Raw genomic sequence first — 21,204 nt, 5'->3', positions numbered from 1 at the left:
AGGTCTGACAGAGAGAAGAGAGAGACCACCCAATGTCCCTCTACATGTTGACTTTAGGAGGATGATGCAAGCACATCCTGGAGGGGGTGAAAGGAGAGCTCAACTTCAACAAAGGAGGAGTGGGAAGCATTGGGAGAGCCTGGCTTGTTTGTGTTTGCTGTCTTTTGAGAGTGACTCACTGAAATGTCACAATATTGTGGAGATGTTTCTTTGTGATGGGGGAATAGTGCTTTTGATAAATTACGTATGTTCTTTGTAATTTTGCACAAACAAAGGAGTTGAACGCGTATCAAGTAAACAAGTCTCAAGTCTCGCAGCAAACCTGAATTACTTATATTCTTATGAGATGGAAGGCAAAAAGTCACATCAAGTCATTTTTTATTTGTATAGCCTAATATCATTAATCACAAAACTGCCTCAGGAGGCTTTACAATCTGCACAGCAATACAACGCCCTCTATCCTCAGACCCTCGATTCAAATAAGGAAAAACTCCCTAAAAAACAAAACTGCAGGAGTTAAAATGAATTAAGAACTTAGTAAATAATACGATTTACATTTATTTTTCTGCTAATATTGCTCTTATGTTACTAAGTTAAGTTATCCTGTCTTCATCTCTATCAACTTTCTCTTGTGTTTCACATTTCTGACAGTTCCAGTCAAATGTTTGGACATACTTTCACGTTCACTTCAATGATAAAATGTGTCCAAACTTTTTACTGGTATTGTATTTCATGTGGATATTATTTTATTTTATTGTACTTATCACATTATTCATTCCATGTCATTAGTGCATTTTTACTGTTTACTATAATTTTACATCATTAAACCATTTTGCTGACCTGCATTTTTATTTTGATGAGCCCCTTCTAAATCAAGAAGTAATGAAATGTCAAATAAATGCAAATGTATGTTTATAAATAAAAACAATGTCTCTTATATCCTCCCTTCATCTTTCTCTCGTGTCACAATCAAACTGACACTCTTCAAAAGATGGATTTGGAAATGTGTCGTGGGAAAAGAGCAAACAGCTTTCAAATGTTCTTTATAGGCGGGTAAACATGTGTACTATGCCACGCAGTTCACGCTTGCTATTAAAAAGGGACATCCGTGAATGTAACAGGGAAAATCCTTCACACACACCTGATTAAACAAGGCAAGGTAGACAAGATTTTCTGATCAGAAAGAGAAACAGTGTATTGTGTCGATTGTTTTATGGCCCTGATTTTATCTTTTCTAAACACTGTTATATTAATAAAGTCATAACGCTAAGTGAAGAGTCTTAAGATAAAAATGAAATAAGATGGATATTTGTAAAAATTAATCTATTAACAATGTAAAACTAATAAAACAATATTCATTCATCTTTTCTGGTCTCTCATCAACTTATAGTACTTAAGATTTATTATAATAATGTGTGTTTGGAGTGTTTCAAACACTTTTATGTATATGGTGTGTTTATATATACACCATATTTCATATACAAATATTTTATACTTTTACTGACAAAAACTGAAAATGTAGAAGCTTCATAAAAGTAGAATTTATGGCAGAGCTGTTGTATTGGATTGCATTAGATGGCACAGGTGTTCCTAATAAAGTGCTTGGTGAGTTTATATGCCAATATAGCCTACTGTATATACATATTTAAAAATATTGATTTTCAGTAAACACTACTGACTTAAAATATCAAGACTAAAAGTCTACAGCCATGCTAGTGGCTCTTAGAGGCTTATTAAGGCTACAGCAGTGCTAAATGCTAATGTTAGCATGCTGACTTACTCACACTGACAATGCTAACATGCTGATGTTTAGCTGGTACAATTGTTACCATGTTCACCATGTTAGTTCAGTGTGTTAGCATGCTGACATTTGCTAATTAGCGCTATAACACTACAGCTGAGGCTGAATGTTGGTAATTTTGCAGTTATTTGGTTGTAAACAAAAGTTTAAAATTTGGACCTGATAGCACTAATTCATCCTGAGGGGGGCAGGATGTTTGTACCAAATTTAGGGCAATTCATCCAAAGACAAACGTCAATCTCAAATAAGAGGGATTCATCCTCTGGGGACGATGAATGTCTGTACAAAATTGACCGTCCATCCAATAGTTGCTTATATTTCTGGCCAAAGTGGTGAGTGACTGAGTGAATGAGCTTAATTGCCAACATGAGAGACACACACTACCATGGCTAAAAAATAAATGTATATAATTTTGTCATTTGACTGTTGATAACTATGTCATAATTTGCCATTGAAACACCAACACAAGAAACAGTTTTTTTTAAGAATATGTGAATCTTCAGCTGCAAAAATGATGCATTTTTTTATCATTAAAGAATCAAGTCCTTAACTTATACAATACGTGTGCAGGACTGTCCCAGGCTACTGAATGGTAAGGTTTAATTTGAAGGGCTTTAACATACATTACGCTGCATCTGTATTATAGTTTTTGTATTACTTCTAAAATAAAGATGTACAAATGTTTAGAGTTCAGTGAAGCGTTGCCCTTGTGAGCACACAATTTTACTGTAAAATGGTGCAACTTATGCAACAGGGTGTAATGACAATATTCAGTCACAATTAGTGTAGCAGATGCCAGTTACACATGTAAGATCATTATTGGGTATACTTTATTAGCTGCTCAAATGCAAGTTCCCAAAACCCATTATGAAGTTTCACTGTATATCTTAAGCAAATACCTTAAAACACATCCTGAAACTAGAGGTGAACATGTACTGCAAACTCTTTATGATAGATAACCAACTGTGTGTTTCTCATGCACAATGATTATTGAGTCATCTATAACATTCACTGACATCAGAAACTTTATGGGTGCTACATCAGAGTCTCTGTTGGCTACTGGGTATATAAGCTGTCATGTTCAGCATTGTTGCATGTTCAGGTTGGAAGATGAAAGAATTCACCATGTGGACTCTCCTGGTTCTTTGCAGCGTGATCACCTCACATGGAGTGCAAGGTATTGTCCACTATTTTCTTATTGGTTTGTGTGTTTTTCATTCAAAATATCAGTTTTGCATTTTTATTTTTAGGGCAGTTCTGGGCAACATTAGTTTGAGCAGTTTTCAGTATGTGTTTTGATATTTTGTCTATATGGTTGTACTTTTTTTTAGATATTTTTACTTGTGCTGTCACTGGTCTTTAAGCGACATATGTACTATGAACTCCTTTTTGGTTTGCTTTTGTCATAATCCATCAGGTGCTGGTCTCCCCCCGTCAACTGAGGAGGCGAATACAGCACCACCAAAATCGCCAGGTACATAGTTACTTAAAAAAGTACATTTTTAATTATCCAGCATACATCTAAAATGTGAAATCTAAATGGCTTGATGTGTTGCTTTCAGATGGTTTTAACCAACACTTTCAGTTAAATCAGTGGCATTTACTGAGTGTGTCCAAGGTGGAAAGATAGATTTCCGGTTATCAGGATACCTAAAATATCTTTTATCTTATTTTTAAATGATTTTCAGTTTGAGTGAGAATGTGTTTTCGCTTGCATTTAAGTGTCAAATGTACTCTCTGAGTTTCCTCTTTTTAACTTTTCCAGAATTGGATGCAAGATATACATTTGGTGTGACTGATGATTATTACTGGACCACTGACGCAGGTAAACTAAGTGCCACTAAAACGAGAAGTATAGTGTCAGATTGTGTTTCTGGGTGTACTTGGCTTTGTTTCTAAACTATCAAGCCAGAGAATACTGACCAATAGAAAGCCGAGGTTTTCCAGGCTGAAAATTCAATTCAATAATGACAACAACATTATAAAAAGACAAAAGAAAAAATTTTTTACAGGTCTGGATAACTTGCAGACCTTTGTTGTGTAATTGTGCTACCTGAGACAAATCCTCTTAGCTTCATTGGCCAATTTTCTAAAAAAAAAAAGACAAAAACAAAACAAACAAAAAAACATAATAATAATAATAATAATTCACTTGTATGATTGCATTTTTCATCACTGTATCATGTGATCTGCTTTCTTCTGGTCATTTGTCATTTTTCCATTCTTAATGAGTAATTTCATCTCATTCTCATGATCCCATGTTTCTTCAGGTCGGGACTGTGGCGGCTACCTGTATGGCAGCAGTGGCACTTTTCAAAGCCCCAACTATCCAAACCCATACCCACACAACGCCCACTGCACATGGTATATCAGACCAGGCAGGCAAATCATACAGCTGGAGTTCCCTTCTATAGAGTAAGTCCAACAAGAATGATCAACTCAGATGCGTGTTGGTTCACATGTGGTTTGGATGATTAAAAGATTAATGAAAGTTGTGATGAATGTGATAAAAACATTCCCCTGTAATCTCTAACTGCTTCTGCTATATCATTTGTGGCTCTATGTTCAATCCTCTGTTCTTCTTTTGCTCTTATCACAGAATGGAGAATCAAGCATCATGCCCTTTTGATTATATTTACGTCTATGATGGTTCCAGTACCAGTAGCAGGATTCTTGGGAAGGTGTGTGACAACAATGTCACCTTCCACTCCACCGGTGCTTATTTAACTGTGCGATTCCGGACTGATGGTAGTGTTAACGACAAAGGATTTCGAGCTAACTACCATGTTGTCTGTAAGTCACAATGATTATGACCAAGATGTTTATGCATTTTACAAAATATGTAGTATCACCATTTTAATGATATCTAGAATTTTAATAACAATAAAAACCAAAAGAAATCCTATTACAACCCTGAAGAGATCAACCTAAACTATGTGTTTTCAGTGATGGGAATTGTTTTATCTGTTCTTTCTGTAGCTCAAGGTTCCTGCAGATACAACTGTGGCTACCAGGTTGGAACCTGCTCTTGTTATTCAGACTGCGAATACAGTGGGAACTGTTGTCCAGATTATGGAGGTAAAACCAGGCTGTAGCAGTAAAATGGTCTACACTCACCAAGCACTTTATTAAGAACACTTGTTCAGTCTAATGCAATCCAATACAACAGCTCTGCCATAAATTCTACTTTTATGAAGTTCATACATTTTCAGTTTTGTTGATATTGTCAGAAAGGTAATAATTCTACTTTATGTTTATTAATGAGGTAATAGTGGGTGGTGGTGGTGTACTGGAGTGCATTATATTTAAAGGTGTTCCTAGTATTTTGCTCCCCTCATGTGTGTTAATATGGTGGTTGCATTAGATTGCACAGCTCCTAATAAAGTGATTGGTGAGTACATGGTGAGTACGTTAAGAAAAAGGAAGTAAGAAAGGAATAACCTTTATTTCTTTCTCTGTCATGCAGCGTACTGCCCAACATCAACTATGGATCCATACATCACAAGTATAAAAACTTCTCAAGCTACACCTAATTTACCTTAAAGTTCTTGATATGTAACGTTTTTTAAGTAATAAGCAGTAATGTCAACATCAACCTGTGTCTCCCAGCTCAGCCCTCATGTCGAAACAACTGCGGCTACAACATGGGAAGCTGCTCCTGCTCGAGCTCTTGTCAATACTATGGCAACTGTTGCTATGACTACTACTGTAAGTGTCAAGTCCTAACAAATCAACAGCATTTACAGGTTCTGCGTCCCTCTCTTGCTGAAGTCCGTCAAATTCCTCACTGCTTATGTGGACATGATGTGATAATATTTGTTAATCACAGTTGCAGAATAAACAGTAGGTGTATCGGAATGTGTGTTTTACACAGTACGAAGAGATAGTGATCACTTTATTCTCCTCTCTCTGTCATGTAGCTTACTGCCCGTCAACCACTGACTTACCCTTTGAAACCACAGGTATGAAAACCCTGTCAACAACCTAAATATAAAAGAATAAACCATATCACCGATTGTTGAAATGTTTTCATATCCTCCTGTGTCTCCCAGCTCAGCCCTCATGTCAATACAACTGCGGCTACAACCTGGGAAGCTGCTCCTGCTCGAGCTCTTGTCAATACTATGGCAACTGTTGCTATGACTACTACTGTAAGTGTCAAGTCCTAACAAATCAACAGCATTTACAGGTTCTGCGTCCCTCTCTTGCTGAAGTCCGTCAAATTCCTCACTGCTTACGTGGACATGATGTGATAATATTTGTTAATCACAGTTGCAGAATAAACAGTAGGTGTATCGGAATGTGTGTTTTACACAGTACGAAGAGATAGTGATCACTTTATTCTCCTCTCTCTGTCATGTAGCTTACTGCCTGTCAACCACTGACTTACCCATTGACACCACAGGTATGAAAACCCTCTCAACAACCTAAATATAAAAGAATAAACCATATCACCAATTGTTGAAATGTTTTCATATCCTCCTGTGTCTCCCAGCTCAGCCCTCATGTCAATACAACTGCGGCATGCACCTGGGAAGCTGCTCCTGCTCGAGCTCTTGTGAATACTATGGAAACTGTTGTTATGACTACTACTGTAAGTATATGTCCCTCAAAGCTTGGCAGAGAAGCCACTGTACACTATGATCACACTAATGAAATCCATATTTTGTTGTTTTTTTTTTTTAAACAGCATACTGCTCCTATACAACCGACATATCAGGCACAGGTAGGATCCTCAGTGTACAAAATTAGCCTGCAGCAAATATAGTTAATTGCAGTGATTCTTATGTAATTTTGTGCTTCTTCAGAAACACCCTGTGGAGGCCACTTGTATGGCTCTGGTAACATCTCCAGCCCCAACCATCCCAATTACTACCACGACAATGCCTACTGTGTCTGGCAGCTCAGAGCATCATATGACCAAAGAATCTACTTGGCATTCACATACCTGCAGTGAGTGAAGAGTAGACTACTTTTATACTTTTATATACTTTATTATTATAAATAAGTGGCATTATCACATACTATATTTCAAGAATATCATTAACTTGTGGGAAAAATACCTACCAATTACAGAATAAGGCTCTCAACTAAACTATTCTTTTGAGTTTTACTTCAATAAGTCAGTGATTTATGGCTTTTACCATCTTTTTAAAAAACAGATTGGAGAACTGCTGCACCTGTGACTACATTGCAATCTATGATGGGCCGTCTGTTAATTCACGATTTCTGGGAAAAGTGTGCAATGACAGTCAGAGCTCTTTCTACTCCTCCTCCAACTACATGACTGTGCTCTTCCGCACTGACAGTTCAGTGGTCGGCCGAGGATTCAAGGCTGAGTTCATGAGCTCTCTGCAACCAAGCTCAGGTAAAATTGTGGTAGATTTAAGACGTCTAGTTTTGATATAGTTGTTATATGTGTGTTACATGTCGGGGACTGACTTAGCTCTTGTGCATCATTTTATTTCAAGAGGAACTTGTCATGTCATAACTGTATAATGTCTACTGTTTATAACAGAAGTTTGTAAGATTTAAGAATTAACCACGTGGAGAGGATTTTACAAAAAGATGCTATTGGTTGTATTGTGGGAAATGTAGGATTAAACAGTTTTGGAGTAATGTACTACGACAGTTTTAGTCACATTCTAGTGACTAAAAGTTAGGATATTTTTGCCTTTGCTGCAACCGTTTTATTTAATCTGTTTTGATTCTTTCAACTTTATGCAAGTGCAAAACAATCATTGCAGTAATACTTTAAATGTCACCCTAGTAGCACATCCTTAAATCAACCATAATACTGTAAATTAGCATGTTAACATGTTGACGTGTAGCATGTAATAGTGTGTGGGTTAATGTGTTAGCATGCCAACATTTGCTAATTACCACTAAACACAAAGTACAGCTGAGGCTAATAGGATGTCGGCTTTCCACATATTTGGTCATAAACCACAGTATTGGACAAATTAAACATGTTTACCTGATGGTGGCACTGGATGCAAAATGAATATCTATACCACATTTCATAGCAGTCTATCCAATAGTTGTCAAGGCTTTTTGCTCAAAACCACAAATCTAAACCTCATGGTTGTGAGAAAGGAATAACCAAAATCAACAGGATTTATCCACTGGGGACCATGAATGTCTATACAAAATTTCATGGCAATCCATCCAATAGTTATTGAGATATTTCAGTTTTGACAAAAGTGGTAATCCAGCCAACTGACTGACCACCAGTGCCATCCCTAGTTAAACATTGTATAATCTTACACCTTCATCCTGAAAATCAGTCAAGTTGTAAATATCTTGTGAACATGGTCCTTTGTCAGGTCGAGTGGACTGTTCCTCAGACAACATGAGCATTGTGATTCAAAGGAGCTACCTGAACTCTCTCGGCTATGACGGCCACAGTCTGTACGTGAACGACCCGCACTGCAGACCCCAGGTTTCCTCATACCAGGTGGTCTTCAGTTTCCCCATTAACACTTGTGGCACCGTTCGAAAGGTAGACAACTCACCGCCTTCTGAAAACTTTCTAAGAAATCACACAAATTACTGTGATGGTAGGGACTTTGATGCAGACATTACAGAAATCTTGACATTTTTTCCAATATCTTCTACTTGAAACAGTTTGAGAATGGCAGAGCCGTGTACACCAACACTCTCCGTGCCTACACCTCCAGTTACGGAGAGATCACGCGCCAGACTCACTTAAAGCTGAACGTTGCCTGTCGAATGGAGCAAGACTCAGTGTCGCAGATTATGTATGTCGTCAATCATCATGATAACAGCAGCATTACAGGCACAGGCAGATTCAATACCAGCATGGCTTTCTACACATCCAGCAGCTTCTACTACAAGGTGTGAAAACTTTTTTCTTCAGGTAGTAAAGTGGTGTCTGTTCATAAATAAATTAATATTGGAACTACTTCATAACACATGTACATGCACATTACAGTTCAACAGAGCAGCCATAACGACATTTTGCTTTTACACTCTCTTCTGTCAGGTGTCTCAAGTTCCATACGAGGTGTCACTGAACCAGAACCTGTATGTCCAAGTGGACTTGAGAAGGGGTGACTCTTCCCTGGTCGTTTACCTTGACACCTGTGTGGCCTCACCATCGCCCCATGATTTCCAGACCAGATCCTACGACCTGGTCCGTAACGGGTAAGCTGAAAGATCTTGAGTGTTATAGGCTGATTTCTGAGATCTGTGTTACTTACATATTCATAGTACCTGTATTCTGCAGTCACAATGTCTCTGTTGCACTTTCAGATGTTCCATTGACAGCACCTACCGGGCTTACCTCACTGGTACCCATCCCTACGCCCGTTTTGCATTCAAGTCCTTCAAGTTCCTGCGAGCCACAGAGTCCGTATACATCCAGTGCAAGGTCCTGATATGCCAAGCTTCTGACTACAATTCCCGCTGCCGCCACGGCTGCAACAGACGACAGGCCAGAGACCTGGGGTCAGAACACGACAGCCAGACTCTGGTTCTGGGTCCCATCAAACTTAAAGGTCTGTACACATTTTCACCTGGTTTTTATACCAATAGAGGATTAATGAAAGAATTCTGTTGGGCTGGAAACAAGAAGTTATCTCCCGTGTTTATTGTATAATGATAATCATCATACAATTATTTCTTGTCATTTCTAGACCTTAAGAAAAAGGAAGACGGGGCGCATAAGGAGGACAAGGTGTAACTTCATACTGCAATGAGCTGCTTCGATCATTTTTACTAATCATTACAGCTCTTGTTGTTGTGTTTATGGTGACACTGAATTATACTCAACATTTTCTCTTTATCTCATTACCTGATTAAAAGCATCATCAAAAGACAATCTGTGTTTGTGTATTTCAGTATGTCATACTTGTAAATGAACTTCAAGTATTAATGTCCCAGGATAAATATTTGTGATATGAATGCAAAGCAGATGGAGAGAATGAAAACAAAAGACAGCACAGCTCTGTTAGAAAACACTTTACTTATAAATTAGTTAGATTAATCCATCTCACAATAAAATGATTTGCCATCCCAGAGGGAGAGAGTGATCGCCAAAAGGCTTCAACGTTCACCATTACCTATGAACCTACGACACACTGAGAGAACATAAGGCAGTCATTACTGGATGCCCCTATTACTGGTAAGCATGGTGACAAAGAGGTGGTCCTAAAAACAGTAACTATGTTCTTCACACATGTTGCTAAGCAACAGACAACAGTACCCGAGACAAAGAACAATCTTGCTAAAGTAGCAGTCTTACTGCAACATGTTTTTTTTTCTTTTTACACTGAACATCTATCCAACCACTCAGAATACAATACGCAGTAAATATTCAGAAAAGCACTGGGATCCATATGATCGATGGGGAATCTCAGTGTGTGTTATCACAAAAGGCTAAAACGTGGCATCCCCTGTGCTACGTGGCAATTTCTGAAAAAGTGTTCACATGTCACACAAGACATTGTGATTCTGTCCTAAACATGAAGATACTGGATATCAAAGTGACTTCATACAATATCAAAATATCAGAATGTGATATAATGTAATTTAACATAATTTAACAAAAAAAACAGTGAAGTTGCCGTAACGTGCTGGTAACGGAAGGGCACTGTGTGGAGGAACTACAAAAATAATACGACTTCAATACAATCTAGTTAACGTGTTAGCTGGCTGACCAAAAACCACTGATATAAAGTTTGGCCAGGTTTTACTGTGGATGCCACAGCTGGCATTGATTCCAAAGTTACGTAGCAGCATTCATGGAGCAGAATTTTGGCAAAATCATGGCTACCATAGAAAACTACAATGGCAAAAACCTTCTTCTTATGGTCCTGGGCAAAGAAGAAGAATAGGATATTGTAATAATATCTGTTAAACTTCAAAGTAACAGTCCTCTTGATCTTGGACACACAAGAAAGTGAATCTGTCAGGCACTGCAAAGAAATAGTTGTAATGCATCAAAGCACTGAAATAATTTCAACAAGGCTCAAGTAAGATCACTCTAGGCCAACAGTGTCACTCCTGTGTTAGTATCATCAGAGCAATCTTTAGATATAGCTACAGGAGTGTTGAGAATTTATTTGGGTGGCCCACTCATATAGATTTGTTTATTTGTTTTTTGCATTTTGTAGTTTTTCCAAATGGGACATGCTATTGAGTGCAAGAGCCATTTTGCTATATGAGCAGCTCCTCGCCCCTTAACTTCTTTGGCAGGCACAGGTGAGCTACAGTCCTCCATCAGGTGATGTTCAAGGATGTCAATAAAAACATTAATTTTAGCAAATGGATGTGTCTGATTTCGTCAAAATCTATAGTGTGTCCTATCAAAAAAGGGACTACACCTGCATTTTTTGTGCATCAAAAGTCACTCAGAAGGAAAGTGCTCAAATTCACTTCAAAATATGGACAGGAGGAGCAGGGAACCTGCAATTAGTGGATGACCTGCTCTACCTCCTGAGCCACATGAGCCCCTTCCTGCAGCCACTGGTTTCCAGTGACCTCAGTAGTGTATTAAAATCACCATATAGATTGAAAAAAACGTCCTGCTTGGCTTTATTTTGTCAGAGTTATGTTAGGCCTGCATGGCATTGTGTTTAAAAATGCAGACGTATTTGAACAGTTTGCCCATCAGCTGAGATTATGTGCTTTTGAGACCCTCCAACATTTGCACAGCATTGCACTTCTAAAGAATGGATTTGTAAAAACCAATGGTTAATGTAAATTTGGTAACTTACTACATTAAATAAGGTGACAAATATTAGTCCTGCTAACTTCCAAGTTAGGGAGGTGTTTTTCTGATAGCCAATGAAAGTGACTCCCTTCACCACCACAAGTAAATTCTCAACCTGTGGAAAACACTGATCATCCCTTTATAATACACTTGAATGGGCACCATTAATTATACAAAAGAAACCATCTGAATGTTGAATTTTCCTGTATAAGTACAACTTTCAAAAGGCTAGGCTACATCAAGGCCAAGTAAAAGACCAATAAATAAAATTACTATGGAATTAATAAAACAAAGCTGTCCGTTTAAAGTTCTTTTCCTCATTCATTCACTTTACTTGTGCTGCCCGCGGGCAAAGTGGCAGGCAAAGTCATACTTGCTCTTGCACTTGTATCCGCATATGTTGCACTGGAATGGGTTCTCGTAGCCATGGCAGCCCATGTGGATGGTGTACAGGATGTTGTCGGGAAAGTAGATGTCACAGTGCTGGCAGTGATGCAGCATGTGGGGGTCCTGGAGTGGGGCAGACAGGCCTGGGACTGGTGTACTGGGTTGGCTGTTGGAGATACTAGGGGTACTGGTGCGCCCACTGTGCTCGCTGCAGGGTCCCCCTCCAGGGCTGCAGTTGCTGTGTGGCGGAGCTCGGGGTTCTGGGGTGATTGGGGAAGAGGAGGAGGCATGGGCCATGCTGGCTGTGACAGCCACAGGAGCTGTGGCAGGGTGGGGTTGCTGGATGAGGAAAGGCTTCTCGTCGACAATAGACTCGGCTCCGGGAGACATGGGAGGTTGAGTCTGGGCCTGGGACTCTGAAGGGAGGCTGGCCAACTGGCCTGCCAGGGTGGACAGCTGGTTCAGGGGGTTATCCATGACCATATCATGGTGATGATGATTTTGATTCGCGGAGATCCCGTCCTCGCCTGCCTGACTCTGATTATCATAGGTCTCCTGACGTAAGTGGGGTAGTTCATGGGAGTAGTCATTCACATTGTCAGCCTTGTGCACCACCATAGATGGGGGGCTGAAGTTGATGAGGAGTCGGCGGCCATAGCCCAGTGAGCTGGCCTTCTTCTGCAAGACACTTAACATCTTCTTATGGGAAAGTGAGCGAGCACCTTTCATTGGCAGGAGTTTGTGGCGTCTGCGGCGATGGTGTGACAGGTTGCTACGGTCACTGCAGCGGAAGGAGCACAGCTCGCACTTGTAAGGCTTCTCGCCTGTGTGTGATCTCATGTGGGCCTCCAGGTGGCGTTCGTAGGCCGAAGCAAATGGACAGAGGTGGCAGCGGTGAGGTTTCTCTCCTGTTTGATCAAAGAAAACAGGCTAAATAATAAAGCCTTGTGAAAATTAATCTGAAAGTCAACTATTAACACTTACCTGTGTGAATTCGGATGTGCTCAATGAGTCGCGCTGTGCCTCTGGTGGCATAGTTGCAGTAGCGACACTTGAGCTTGCCATCATAGGTCCTCTCAAAACCATCCACTAGGATCCCTGAGTTGTCCTCCAGTGACATGTCCACTGCAGGGTGATCCAGCCCATTCTGACTGCAGTCTGCATACAGGGACATTTACAGAGGTAAATAATTTATGCTAAGAAAGTAGGACATGACATTCCATACAAAATCTGACTTTACTTCACTATCTAGAGAAACATATGATCCAGCAATGATGATTTATGTTCCAGTCTAGTTGTTTACAATACCCTGTGGTACAACACTCTTACACTATGCCACTTATTGCTGATAACATGTCACAATGTAATGCAAGCAGGACATTGGCGCTGAAGTTGTAACCATAACTAATAATAACTGATCACATATGTATTGTAGAATCATGCGGATAAGGATGACCATGCCTGATTACTAAGGCTGATTATTTTCTCAATAAATCAATTCATTGTTTGGTCTTTAACATGGCAGAAAATGGTGAAAAATGTCAATCACTGTTTCCCAACGCCCAAGATGCAACCTAAAATATCTTTTTTTGTTCCAAACAACAGAGATATTCAGTTTACTATCATAAAAGGACTACAGAAACCAGATAAAATTCACATTTGAGAAGCTGGGACCAGAGAATTTTTTGCATTTTTTTCTTTGAAAAATGAATGGAAAAAAACAAACAATGTATAGGTTACCAAAATAGCTGGCGATTGATTTCTGTCAATCGACTAATCTATTAACCGACACATAGTTGCAGCCCTACAGATGACTATAGTAATTATTCATTACTATAACAATCATCAAGTGTTAAGTATCTGAAGTCACGTATCAGATCATTGTTAGAAGTACATCTGGCATCTGTTTGCCTGAAATAAACGTAATCAAATGGTACCAAACTGCTGAATTCACACAGAGCAGCTGTAAACATGTGAACGTTACCGGCTGGCAGCTCGTCCGCCTCTTTGACGCCGCTGACGGAGCCTGATATCATGTTGACATGTTGAGTCTGCTGGCTCAGGTACTCCTGGAAATCCTTCACAAAGTCCAGCGTGTCCGGCTTTTCCTCACCCATTGAAAAGAAAATGGTGCAAATATCCAACGCTGCAATCACATTTTACAAGTATTAACCTACTGGGCAACACAGATTAATAGACAGGAGGTCAGGTAAAAAAATATAGAAGCAAAATATGAGAACACCATAAATCACAAACATACAACCAACTACATTTAGAAACGTATCACTCTCGGTGACGTAAGCTAGCTGCTTTTCTAAGATGCACACTTACCTCTTCGAAGATAACCAGCTGGTTAAAGGTAACCCGTTTTGTTCTGTTTGATTGGAAAAGCCGTTTTATAGCTATCCAGACACACAAACGGAGCAATCCGGGAAATCAGTGATTGGCAATCAAAAAGGAAATCGGCGCGATCAGGTGTGTGGTCGGTCGCTCCTACACACCGCTGCTCCTCATCACCGTCATGTTGTTACCAAAGATACGTAGCTGCGTTAGCCACACAGCTAACACTAGCTTATCTCGGAGAAAGCATCTTTGTCAACAACAGCGCCGTTTTCTCGTCAACACGGTCATTATTTACATCGTTTGTACGCGTTTGAGTAAATCGTCCAGAGCGCTGCTGGTTTTTAAATTTGTTTCCGTCGACCCACTTGTTACAATTCACGTGAAAAGACAATCTGCTAAATCAAAACAATAAACCTGTTCGAGGGGTGAAGGTTCACCGTTTGTGCACCGGTGTAAACCGTCCCGCGAAGAAAGGTTCCCACCAAGAAAGAGCGCCAACTTTGCGTTTCTTCTTCTGATTTGTTTTACGGCGTCTGGCAACAATAAACGTTGAATTACCGCCATCTGCTGGAGTGGAACAACTTCACAGTATTAACCATCCATCCTATTTCTAGTTATCCTGATCGATCGCACTGCTGTTTTTCCAACCGCGTGTGGGTTCTTGAAAATCCCGTCTGTGTTTGTCATGACTATCATCCCAACGAGATACGTCTCCTCTTTTCTCGATTTCTGACTGAATTTACTTAATCTATTCTTCTTCCTTTTCTTGTTATTTTCAATCTCTCTCATGTCCTCGTTCTCATTTACAATTTCACTCTCCAACTTTCTTAAACTATCCTCTAGTGTGTATATCCCATAAACTGTATAAAAACCTATCCTGTCTTTCCTCAACCGTATGAAAGAGGGTTTTTTGGCCAACTCTGACAAGGGCAAGAAGAATGGTTGCTATAGCAACACACGCCAGTTAGAGACTGTTTTAAGTTTAGCCAATAGGAAAAGAGCTCTTGTGACTGCCAACCAATCAGATTAATCGGCGCCTTTCCAGAAGAATCCAGTATAAAACCTCCGCCTGGCCCTGGTGTAAAACGAGGTAGCAGCAACTATCGTTAAATCGATTCGCCAACAAGCAAAGTCTTCATTATCTTCACAAAGTCCTGAGAAACATGGTGAGTACGAATGTGTAGTTGTATTATGTAGTTAATTTAACCAGGTTTACGATTGACGTCAACGACTGATTGAACTAGCCATCAATTTACTGAATTGGCACGATTTTTGCCGAATATTTGGCTTCAAAGTGAAAACAAGTGAACGAAAATGCCATGTCAACTGAAAGAAAAGTCAAGCGTTAAGGCATGACCTATAGCAGTTTCATGTTTGGTAAATTTGTAAATGAAACATAGTTCGATCGTGTTTTTGGTGTTTCAGTGTTAGTTGTGGCTGCTAGTAATAGTGGCTGTAAAGATAGACAACATGGCGGAACTCAAATAACGGTTGGATCCTCAATGGCGGGAGTAACGTTACTGTGGAATCGGTTCTGTTGTCACGTCCTTAGTTGGAGGTACTTTGCAGTGTGTGTCACAAATGTCTTGAACAGACACAAAGCTAAAGACGTTTTAAAATCCGAGTTTTGAAAAAAAACAATTAACCCTACTGAAAAGTGTTAATTTAGCAAATTAATGTACTTATTAACGTTACACACGACTCATTTAATGGCCAGACAAGTTAATATCAGTAATAATAATTTGTAAATTAAGTCTTTGGTTCATAGCTCTAGAAATTTAGCATTCTCAGATGGATGTTATCAATCCATCCATTATTTGCCATCCTGTTTGGCTATGCTGTGTTTCTGTAATTTTGCTCTCTTGGTCTATTATATATAACGTTACTCAACATCTAACTTATTGCTTGTCTGTTTGTCCTGGGACAGGGATCCCTCCTCTGTTCTTCGTCTTGAGTTTTAGGGAGTTTTTCATTATTCGAATCTAGGGTCTAAGGATAAGGGATGTTGTATTGCTGTACTGATTGTAAAGCCCCCTGAGGCAAAATTGTGATTTGTGATATTGGGCTCTCATAAAAACCACAAAAAGAATCACATGTGGCTGCTTAGGTTAAATGATTTTCAGTATCACCTTGAGATCCTTAATTGTGATCCCTCAGTAGGTCACAGGTCAAGTTACAAATTGTCTGTTGTTCTCCAGCGTGAGTGTATTTCAGTCCATGTGGGTCAGGCTGGTGTCCAGATTGGTAACGCCTGCTGGGAGCTTTACTGCTTGGAACATGGAATCCAGCCTGATGGGCAGATGCCCAGCGACAAGACCATTGGAGGAGGAGATGATTCCTTCAACACCTTCTTCAGTGAGACTGGAGCTGGAAAGCATGTCCCCAGAGCTGTTTTTGTGGACCTGGAGCCCACTGTCATCGGTAAACTCTTGATTAAATATAGAAACCATAGTTACAGCTTGATTTTGTTAGTCAAACCTTTGAATAATTTCTGATCGAACCTGTGTCTTCAGATGAGGTGCGAACTGGGACTTATCGCCAGCTCTTTCATCCTGAGCAGTTGATCACTGGCAAGGAGGATGCTGCTAACAACTATGCCCGTGGACACTACACCATTGGCAAAGAGATCATTGACCTGGTGCTGGACAGGATCCGTAAACTAGTGAGTAAATTCAGAGCAGAGGGAGTTTCTTCCTAATAAGACTGAAAGTCTGGGACAATTCCAAATAACTAATGTATAAAGAAAGTGATAACAGTACATATACAGTATGCTGTGTATTAATTCAGACTCACATTATGCAGTTTACCTTTGTGCCAGCAGAGGGCACAAAATCAATTTCCATCACTACTAAATGAACTTTTAAGATATGTTTTTCGAATGATGTGAGCATGACCCATAAATCCTATTCTCCTCCATTGTATTGGCTGTGTAACTTGTAGCCCCGGGGCTACTGAGCTGCAAACAGAACTATCAAGCTAGCAGGGTAATGTTCATTACTTGAAGGAATTGTCTTTGACAGAGCATAACGTTATAGATACCAATGAGCAGGAAGTTTAATGTCACCAAACAGCAAAGCTTTGTTTTGTATTTTGGCCAGCTCACAGAATAAGTGCATAGAGCTAAGCTTAATTTCACATTTTTATTTGATTGTGTCTTGTGTCAGGTCAAGTAACATTTTATTTCTATGTTCAAATTGGTGATAAATCAGTTGGTCCCTGCTCTAATTCCCACTATAGGGTGCTGTGTTTCTTATATTTGATCAATGTCTGTTCCTCTGTCCTCAGGCTGACCAGTGCACTGGCCTTCAGGGCTTCCTGGTCTTCCACAGCTTCGGAGGTGGTACCGGCTCTGGTTTTACCTCCCTGCTGATGGAGCGTCTGTCTGTAGACTATGGCAAGAAGTCCAAGCTGGAGTACTCCATCTACCCAGCTCCTCAGGTGTCCACTGCCGTGGTGGAACCCTACAACTCCATCCTGACCACCCACACCACCCTGGAGCACTCTGACTGTGCCTTCATGGTGGATAATGAGGCCATCTACGATATCTGTCGTAGGAACCTGGATATTGAGCGTCCTACCTATACCAACCTGAACAGGCTGATGAGTCAGATCGTATCCTCCATCACTGCCTCTCTTCGTTTCGATGGTGCCCTTAACGTTGATCTTGCGGAGTTCCAGACCAACCTGGTGCCATATCCCCGTATCCACTTCCCTCTGGCCACCTACGCACCTGTCATCTCTGCTGAGAAGGCTTACCACGAGCAGTTAACAGTGGCAGAAATAACCAACGCCTGCTTTGAGCCATCTAATCAGATGGTAAAATGTGATCCTCGACATGGCAAATACATGGCCTGCTGCCTTTTGTACCGTGGTGATGTGGTGCCCAAAGATGTCAATGCTGCCATCGCCACCATTAAGACCAAGCGCACCATCCAGTTTGTGGACTGGTGCCCTACTGGTTTCAAGGTCGGTATTAACTACCAGCCGCCCACTGTAGTTCCTGGTGGAGACCTGGCCAAGGTCCAGAGGGCTGTGTGCATGCTGAGCAACACCACTGCTATTGCAGAGGCCTGGGCTCGACTTGACCACAAGTTTGATCTGATGTACGCCAAGCGTGCCTTTGTTCACTGGTATGTAGGTGAAGGTATGGAGGAGGGAGAGTTCTCTGAGGCCAGAGAGGACATGGCAGCTCTGGAGAAGGATTATGAGGAGGTTGGATTGGACTCTGTTGGGGGTGAGGGAGAGGAGGAGGGCGAGGAGTTTTAAGAATGAATAACAGCACTGCCTGAACAGAAATGTGTTTATTTTAGTGTGTTCTTAAGTTCATTCAGAATAGAAATATTTTTCTATTAAATTACTAGTTTGGTTATGTTCACAAGAAGTCAAAACATCAAATTGGATGTTTTAAAGTTCCTGAGATGTGAAGGTCCAGAGGGCTATATTCTAAATATATTCTGTGACATGTGAAGCTGTGTGTCTTTTTCTATATCTGTTTGAGGGGGATGGACATTTTTTTCATTAGTCCTTTAAAATCTTCAAAACATGCATGTTTTAAGTGTATACAGTACCCACAGTGTTAACATTTATTTATAATGAAATGTCATATTTAAATTGTGATTGTGAATTTAAGCTATGGCTGCCCTCATAAGATTTCCAGTGTTTTTTTTTTACAATCTTAGATTTATAGAAAACAAAGCTCTATATTTGATATAAAATAGTTACATAGATGCCATGGTGCTACGTCTTTATATCATAAACTGAATACTTATACCTGTATAATCACTAGATGGAGATATTGTATATCTTTATTTATACACAGTTACATTTGTTGACCCCGGAGCTCTCAAGATAAAAAAATATCTCCCACATTAATTTATGATGGAAAAAACAGGCACAAAAATGCTTGTTTATCACAGACTAAACTGACCTGGCTGTAAACAAACTTTGCCTCTGTAAAAAAAAAACAACAACATTTTTTGGGCTTCTGGCATAGTAGTAGGTAGCCTCTGACACTGTTTTGAGTACTTTGAATTTTGTTTTTACATTAATATGTTTATTTAACTACTATTATTTGATCACAACTTACACCTTTGATACTCATAAATCTTTCAAAGCTGTACTCAACTCCATGTTACCTGTTTGTCAGGTTTAGTACAACACGTTTGTCTGTTCCTGTTTTGCTATTAAAAAAGAAGAGGACTATCCTGTATGTACATCCTTATAATATAAAGTTCCCATGCTATACTTTAGATTACTACAAGAACATAAAGATAAATATAAACCATCCCGACTCAAAGATTTACTTGAAACTTGAACTTGAAAACATATGACGTCAGTTTTGGTCACATGCACTTTAAATATAACGTTGGTATTTCAAAGGTTTCTGTGAGGAGGATTGTTTACATCCTACATTACAACGGACAAAATATTAATAAACATTTGCAGAGTACAATATAAATCACCAAGGCACCTACTTATGGAGCCAGAACACAACCAGTTCAGTGCAACATTTTTCAATGCAAGTGTTTCAATGCCAATGTTTCTTTTTTTAGTTCAGGATTTGTTTTCAATGCCAAAACTTAAATGCAGTTTTCTGTCTCCATACCTACTTAACATTTTCCTGTCTGAAGACCAAAGTTATCCGAAGTTATCAACTTGTGACTGTCGACTAATAGGTCCTACAGAGGATTTGGTAAGATACAGTTTTTGTTAAATAATGAATCATTTACAAATAGTCCCACTTCATCACTTACATTGTAAGTGCATTATGAAGGGATCTTCTAATGTCCAGTATGAACAGGAGGAATCATTACAGCAAGAAAAACCTGTTTCATTGTTAATTTGGGATTTAAAACAGACTTGAAAAATTGTTAACCCATCCTTTAAAGCCTGATTAGAGCACAATTTTAGTTCTCAGCACAGCTCTTATCATGAGGTCTTTTCCAGTAGTTGCTGATCAGTATCAGCTTTTAACTGTTAATGTATTTATTTTCTGGAAACTCATATTTTAGATGAAGCTGTATGTATTTGTAATATCAAACACATTGTTATTGTTTCATAATTTGTCAAAAATTGTACCATGACTGAGACACCTGCAACACGCAACTGTCATCAGATCATCTTTTTAGACATATGTGGATTTGAAGCAGCCATCTCTCGCCGCCAGCTAATGAAGTTAACTGATAGCTTATCCATTGACATCTGTGACATGACACACTTACAGATGTACAGCTTGCAATTATGTGCAAGTGGCAAATGAGGCACAACAATTGCATTACTTTCAAAAGCTATTGACTCATTCATGTTTTATCACAATCAATAATTTACAAGTAAGTGCCTTGGTGAAGATCACATTGCCCTATTTGTGTCAAAGTTGTAGGAAAAACACGGAGGAGAACATGATAAATGACCAAGTTGCGTGAGGCCACTGTATCTTTTTACCACGTTACAACTGCACTGACAGAGCAATAGTGTTACAGCCGTAATGTAAACCTGCTACCAGTGAACTCTTAACTGTGTAACATGAGTCACTCGTTTGCTGTTGACAATTTATCCGTCTATCTATACTATATTATAATATAGTAATCAGGCTTGTGTATGGTGTGTTTGTGTGTCATTTTGGGAAATTATAGAGCATTAAAACATACTATTCTAACTTTTTTTGACAGGTGCATTTGGTCCTGTATGTACACCTGCTGTTGCCCGTCTCTGTGTGAGTATATTTCAACATCTGGACACTAGATGGTGCACATGCCTCAGTGGTGAAACACTCAGCTACCTCCCATCATACACATCACACACTGTCCTGAGACACACATATACTCCACATGACAGGAGATACAAAGCTACAAGATGTAGTAATGTTCATCAGTTGTGATGTAAGTTTTGTCTTATCAACAGTCCAGAGCTCAAAGATATTCAGTTTACTGTAATGTAT

General features: G+C 39.6%; 3 protein-coding genes across 5 annotated transcripts; 2 read left to right on the top strand and 1 right to left on the bottom strand.

Annotated features, from left to right (window-relative positions):
* The first annotated feature begins 2,623 nt into the window (after window positions 1–2,623).
* cuzd1.2 (CUB and zona pellucida-like domains 1, tandem duplicate 2) lies at window positions 2,624–9,644 on the top strand. The gene is made up of 20 exons (XM_067610381.1): window positions 2,624–2,978; window positions 3,219–3,275; window positions 3,567–3,626; window positions 4,072–4,216; window positions 4,401–4,594; window positions 4,781–4,879; window positions 5,268–5,306; window positions 5,411–5,509; window positions 5,722–5,763; window positions 5,854–5,952; window positions 6,165–6,206; window positions 6,297–6,395; window positions 6,492–6,527; window positions 6,610–6,754; window positions 6,964–7,169; window positions 8,128–8,303; window positions 8,429–8,659; window positions 8,808–8,968; window positions 9,077–9,321; window positions 9,460–9,644. The coding sequence occupies exons 1-20, from the start codon at window positions 2,879–2,881 to the stop codon at window positions 9,504–9,506; spliced, it is 2,322 nt and encodes a 773-aa protein (XP_067466482.1). The 5' UTR covers window positions 2,624–2,878; the 3' UTR covers window positions 9,507–9,644.
* A 125-nt stretch (window positions 9,645–9,769) lies between these two features.
* Window positions 9,770–15,214, bottom strand: ikzf5 (IKAROS family zinc finger 5). Of its 3 annotated transcripts, none has more exons than XM_067610386.1 (4): window positions 14,256–15,214; window positions 13,909–14,100; window positions 12,909–13,082; window positions 9,770–12,832 (listed from the first exon to the last, which is right to left on the bottom strand). In XM_067610386.1, exons 2-4 carry the CDS (start codon window positions 14,039–14,041, stop codon window positions 11,868–11,870), a joined length of 1,272 nt encoding a protein of 423 aa, XP_067466487.1. In that variant the 5' UTR covers window positions 14,042–14,100; window positions 14,256–15,214; the 3' UTR covers window positions 9,770–11,867. The 3 variants fall into 3 exon arrangements, with proteins under 3 accessions (XP_067466487.1, XP_067466486.1, XP_067466485.1); XM_067610385.1 differs by having other exon boundaries at window positions 13,909–14,097; XM_067610384.1 differs by having other exon boundaries at window positions 13,909–14,070; window positions 14,256–15,213.
* Window positions 15,215–15,297: 83 nt separating this feature from the next.
* Window positions 15,298–18,735, top strand: LOC137197177 (tubulin alpha-1B chain-like). The gene is made up of 4 exons (XM_067610383.1): window positions 15,298–15,433; window positions 16,466–16,688; window positions 16,781–16,929; window positions 17,553–18,735. Exons 1-4 carry the CDS (start codon window positions 15,431–15,433, stop codon window positions 18,531–18,533), a joined length of 1,356 nt encoding a protein of 451 aa, XP_067466484.1. The 5' UTR covers window positions 15,298–15,430; the 3' UTR covers window positions 18,534–18,735.
* Window positions 18,736–21,204: the final 2,469 nt, after the last annotated feature.

Source organism: Thunnus thynnus, chromosome 14 (genome assembly GCF_963924715.1).
Source record: "Thunnus thynnus chromosome 14, fThuThy2.1, whole genome shotgun sequence".
Taxonomy (NCBI): Eukaryota; Metazoa; Chordata; class Actinopteri; order Scombriformes; family Scombridae; genus Thunnus; species Thunnus thynnus.
Note: the sequence above shows the minus strand (reverse complement) of the source record. Positions and strands in the feature narration are given on the sequence as shown.